The sequence below is a fragment of the Bos indicus genome, chromosome X (assembly GCF_029378745.1).
Source record: "Bos indicus isolate NIAB-ARS_2022 breed Sahiwal x Tharparkar chromosome X, NIAB-ARS_B.indTharparkar_mat_pri_1.0, whole genome shotgun sequence".
Classification (NCBI taxonomy): domain Eukaryota; kingdom Metazoa; phylum Chordata; class Mammalia; order Artiodactyla; family Bovidae; genus Bos; species Bos indicus.
In genome coordinates, this window is record NC_091789.1 from 33,470,083 (window position 1) to 33,475,685 (window position 5,603).

The 5,603-nt window shown below is 53.5% G+C and overlaps 1 protein-coding gene across 1 annotated transcript; it reads right to left on the reverse strand.

Annotated features, from left to right (window-relative positions):
- Positions 1 to 466: 466 nt before the first annotated feature.
- LOC139181475 (melanoma-associated antigen 10-like) lies at positions 467 to 5,280 on the reverse strand. The gene is made up of 3 exons (XM_070785002.1): positions 5,260 to 5,280; positions 1,532 to 1,568; positions 467 to 1,281 (listed from the first exon to the last, which is right to left on the reverse strand). The coding sequence occupies exons 1-3, from the start codon at positions 5,278 to 5,280 to the stop codon at positions 467 to 469; spliced, it is 873 nt and encodes a 290-aa protein (XP_070641103.1).
- Between the last annotated feature and the right edge of the window lie 323 nt (positions 5,281 to 5,603).

The window sequence follows — 5,603 nt, forward strand, 5'->3', positions numbered from 1 at the left end:
AATGATACACAAGAAGGACAGAAGCATGAATTCACTATGATTACTTTTATCATCTAATTCTTCCCCCATCAATACGACTGCTCAGTAAGTTCACATTTCCAAAACAGTCCTAATTCCAATTCCACTGTATCCTGTTCAGGACCACAAAACAAGATGGAAGAGTTCCCAACTGCTTTTACAAAATAGCAAAACTCTTGTTCTTGAACTGGGTAAGCACAAACACATTGTGATCAACTTCATTCACAAAGCTGAGACACTGAACTTTATTTAGCCTTCCATTACAACAATTCAAGTTTGACAATTTTCTAAAGGAAACAGAGATGAATCTGCCTGTCATCATAAAGAACAGGAACCCAAAGACGCTACACAATGGCTCCCCCAACTGGCCCAGGCCCTCAGTTCTGAGAAGGCTGAATGCTCCCTCTTCAATCGCAAAGGGAAGGATTACCCTGGCTGCCGCTCTGGCTCAGGCCTCCTTGTCCTTCTCCTTTACAGCCTCTGTAGACTGGAGTGGGAAGGCCCTCCAAGCCCTTTGTCTGACCCTGAGCACAAATGCCATGACTTGCTGTTTGCTGGTCTCCGCATAGGCCCGGGGACCCCACAGGAACTCGTAGTGAGCAGGGTCACTGTCAGGCACCTGCCGGTACTCCAGGTACCCCTCCCGCACCCACACTTGGGTCAGCAGCTCCCTGGGCTCCCCAAAGATGGAGTGCTCCCTCCCAACACACACCCCCATCCTGCTGAGTGCTCCCCAGACCACTTCCTCAGGGGCGGGGTCTCCATTCCTCATGATCAGGCTGAGGACCAGCACCAGGAGACCAGTCTTGGGCAGGCCCCGCCCATTGCTCTGCATTGCATCACAGGTGAGGCCCAGGGCAGGGATCATACCATAGGTGTCCTTCCTGGGGTATACCCCCCTCACCTCCACACCAAAGACCAGCTGCAGGCACTCCAAGGCTAGTCTGAAGACCACCGGGAAGTGCTCCTGGTTGTCCTTGAGGACCTTCTTCAGCATTTCTGCCTGGGAGGTCAGCTCCTTGGCTCGATACTTGAGGAGCAGGAAGTTCATCAGGTTAGTTATCATCTCCTTCAGAGCTTGCAGGGGCAAGGCCTCCCCAGGGGCTGAGGAGGACACTGTGGAAGAGGAGGCCGAGGGGGATGCAGCCTTCCCCACCTCAGCCCCCAAGAGCTGCACCTCCACCGGGCCCTGGGCCTCGCCTGGGTCTTGAAGGTCTTCTTCGAGTTTGCTCAGCTCACTCATCTCCACCAAGAGCACGATGCCTGTGATCAAACCCCAGACAGGCGTGAGACAGGGGGACAGATGGGGACCACGGGGCTTAGGGGAGGAGGGGGTGGGAATGGCCTGGGCTGAGAACCCCACTGCCCCTGTGGTCAGTGCACAGAGGCCAGACGGGACATGAGGAGCAGCTGAGGACCAAGCATCTCCCCAGCCCAGAACCCACGGGAGGCCTTGGGCGGTCTGATACAGGCCACTTACAGGTCTCCCCTTGAGGGTTCACTCAGACCTCACAGGGGCACTCATCCTGGGCGGCCAGTCCCTTGGCTACCTGAAGGAAGAAGTGAAGTGGCTCCCCAGGGTGCAGTCAGCACAGCCTGAGATTTCTGGCACTGACAAAGCAGGGCGATTAGGGCCTTCTGGGGTCTCCTCTGTTCTGGGATAGGGAACCCCACTCAGGAAACCCTCCTCACCTTCACTCCTGGTACTGCCTGGACCTCCTCTGCTCTCTGACCTCAGGACACGGGCCTCAGACTTCCGCCTCAGCCTCCTGGTTCCTGGAGCTCCTGTGAGAGAAATGATCGGGACACCTTGTGGGTAGAGTGTGGCACAGCCCTGGGCCTTTTGTGCTTGGAGGAGTGGATTCTGTGAGGTCTCCCCAGTTGTGGCGTGGGAGGTCCCCTCAGGGCTCCCTTGTGGTTCTCCCCTTTCCCTTGGCACGGCCTGGACCTTCCCCTTTGGGGGCCTGTAGGGTAACTCAGAACAAGACCCGAGTCTGTACAGAAAGTGCTGAGAGGCCCCACATTTGGCCACACCTGCTCAGGGCCTCCCGGGGGTTCTAGGCTGGGGAGATGCTTGGTCCTCAGCTGCTCCTCATGTCCCGCCTGGCCTCCAAGAACTGACCACGGGGCAGGCATCTGCTCAGTCCGGGCAGTCCAGCCTCTGCCAACCTGAAGCCTCCACCCTCCACCCGAAAACCTCACATCCTGAGGTCCCTAAGCCAGACAGAGGTCAAGAAACTGCTCACCCCACTCTGGGCCCTCCAAAACCCTCTTGCAATGGTCAAGATCCCTCCCCGTTGGGGTCTAACAGCCTCAGTCCATCCTCACATGGAGCCTGGACTCCAGGCAGCACCCAGGGCTGTCCCATCTGCCATTTTGAGACCTCGCCACTTTCACAAGGCCTCCAGTCTCTCTGAGACCCTATTGTTAGGAAGTCAGACAGGCCAAGTGTGCTCTCCCCGCAGTCTCCCAGGGCCAACTACAGGGGCAGGGATTTGTGGGGTTCTGTCGGTCCTCACTCAGGGTCCCCCCAGTCCTCCTGCAGCTACCTCACCTTGCCTCCGCACAGAACCTGGATTCTCACCTCTCCGCAACTGAAGCCCCACCCCTTATTCCAAGACCCCAGTCTCTTGAGGACCCGGATGTCAGGAGGTCAGCGCATGCCTGTTGCGCTCATCCTGACCCAACGGTTGCCCTGGACTGACAACAGAGATGGGCTTCTCTGAGGTCTCCTCTGATTGGGGACCAGGGTCCTCTAGTCCCTCCTCAGGGTCCTCAATTTGACACCCCGCAGGACCTGGGAATCGGCCCCCCTGAGGCCCTGCCCCATATGCGAGGTCCCCAGTCTGAGACCCAGATGTCAGGAAGTGCGACCCTGCATGTTGGGCTCATCCTACCCCAGGGTCTCCAAGGGCCAATAGCAGCTACAGGTTTCTTTGAGGTCTCCTCTGACTGGGGTCCAGGATCCTCTCAGTCGTCCCTGAGGGTCTTCATCTTGAAACCCTGGAGGAGCTGGACTTCTTCCCTCTGCTTACCTGAGGCTACATCCCTTTTCCCAGGTCCCCAGTTTCTCTGAGACCCAGATGTCAGGAAATGCAGCATGTGCTCATACACCGTCTGTGCTCCCTGAGCCTTGATGTGAGGGTCCCGCCTCTGTTCAACACAAAGGGCATCCCCGGATCTGCCAGGGCTCAAGATGAGGTCCTTGAGGGAGGATATAAGGAACCCCACAGATCCCTGACCCTGCTGTCAGCCCTGGGCCGCCCTGGTGGTAAGATGAGCACTTGGCAGCCTGTTCTGACTTCGCATCTGTGTATCAGAGACATTAGGCAACTGTTAGAAGGGGCAGGGCCTCAGATGGGCAGAGGGAAAGATCTTAGTTCTTTTGAGAGTCAAGGTAAGGACTCTGAGGAAGGACTGAGCGGACCTTGGGCCCAAGAGCAGGGTGGCCTCTGGGAGGACATAGGGCGGATGAGCACATGCTGTATTTCCTGACATTCGGGTCTCAGAGAGACTGGGGTACTGTTGGAGGGAGTGAAAATCTTGACATTCCGGGTCTCAGAGAGACTGAGGTCCTGGTATAAGGGCTGGGGCCTTAGTAGGGGACAGGAGAGAATCCGAAGTCCTACCTGGAGACAAGGTGAGGTCCTGAGGGAGGACTGAGGGGACCCCAAGGGAGGACTGACAGAAGCCCACAGATCCCCGCCCCTGTTGTCCGCGCTGGGAGCCCCTGGGGTGAGAAAGCACACTAGGCCTGTCCTGACTTCCTGACATCAAGGTCTATGAGAGACTGGGGACCTGGTGTGAGGAGCAGTGGCTCAGGTGGGGAGAGGACAAAGCCCAGGTGAGTTGGCTCTTCCCATCAGGTGGCCAAAGTATTGGAGCCTCAGCTTTAGCATCAGTCCTTCCAATGGATATTCAGGGTTGATTTCCTTTAGGGTTGACTGGCTTGATCTCCTTGCTGTCCAAGGGGCTCTCAAGAGTCTTCTCCAGTGCTACAGTAGTACTATTTTATACATAGTAGTGTGCATCTGTTAATCCCAAACTCCTAATTTATCCCTTTCCCTGCTTTTCCCCTTTGGTAACCATAATTTTGTTTTCAGTCTTTCTGATTTGTAAATAATTTCATTTGCATCACCTTTTTAGATTGCACCTATAAGTCTTACCATAGAATATTTGTCTTTCTCTTTCTGACTTATTTCACTTAATATGATACTCTCTAGGTCCATCCTCAGAGAAGGCAATGGCAACCCACTCCAGTACTCTTGCCTGGAAAATCCCATGGGCACAGGAGCCCGGTAGGCTGCAGTCCATGGGGTCATGAAGTCAGACATGACTGAGCCATTTCAGTTTCACTTTTCACTTTCATGCATTGGAGAAGGAAATGGCAACCCACTCCAGTGTTCTTGCCTGGAGAATCCTGGGGATGGGGGAGCCTGGTGGGCTGCCGTCTCTGGGGTTGCACAGAGTCGGACACGACTGAAGAGACTTAGCAGCAGCAGCAGGTCCATTCATGTTGCCACAAACGGTATTACTTCATTATTTTTCATGGCTGAGTAGTATTCCTGTGTTGTGTGTGTGTGTGTGTGTGTGTGTGTGTGTGTGTGTGTGTGTGTGGGTGGGTGTCTGTGTGTGGGTGTATACCACATCTTCTTTATACAGTCATCTGTCAATGGACATTTAGGTTGCTTCCATATCTTGTCTGTTGTAAATAATGCTACAATGAATGTTGGTGTGCATGTATCTTTTCACATTAGAGTTCCTGTCTATCTAGGTATATATTCAGGAATGGGATTGCTGGATCATATGGTAGTTCGTTTTGTAGTTGTTTAAGGAACCTCCATACTGTTCTTCATATTGAGTGTACCAACTTACATTTCCACCAACAGTGTACGAGGGTTCCCTTTTCTCTGCTCCCTCTCCAACATTTATTCTTCATAGGATTTTTGATGATGACCATTCTGACCAGTATAAGGTGATACTTCATTGGAGTTTTGATTTGCATTTGTCTAATAATTAAGAATGTTGAGCATCTTTTCATGTGCCTGTTGGCATTCTGTGTCATCTTTAGAGAAAGGGTCTTCTTTGGAGAAAAGTTTTCATGTCAGGGTCACACAGGCTGGGTGGCTCAAACTACAAACCATGTTGGTTCAGGAGGCCAGCAGCCAACGTGGAGGTGTCAACTGACATTGGCTTTTGTGAGGGCTGTGGAGAGAGTCTGTCCCATCTCTCCCCTCTCACTTCCGGGGCATTGCTGGCCATGGTGGGTGTGCCTGGGCTTGGGCTTCCTCTTCACCTGGAGTTGTCTTGTGTGCCTGTCTGTCTCTAAATGTGTCATTTGTATGGGGACAGCCATTCTGTTAGAGGAGGGTCCATCCTAATGAACTCACTGGACTTCCATCAGCTCTGTGAAGACCTTTCCTTTGTCTGTAAGGTCACACGGAGGTACTTGGGATTGAGGCTCCAGCACCTGAACTTGAGGGGACACAATGTGACTCCTCACACCCTACAAACACTCTGAGGTAGGAACACACTGGAATGTTCCAAGGATGGAAGGATGGCCTTCATAGCTATTGTGGGTGAAT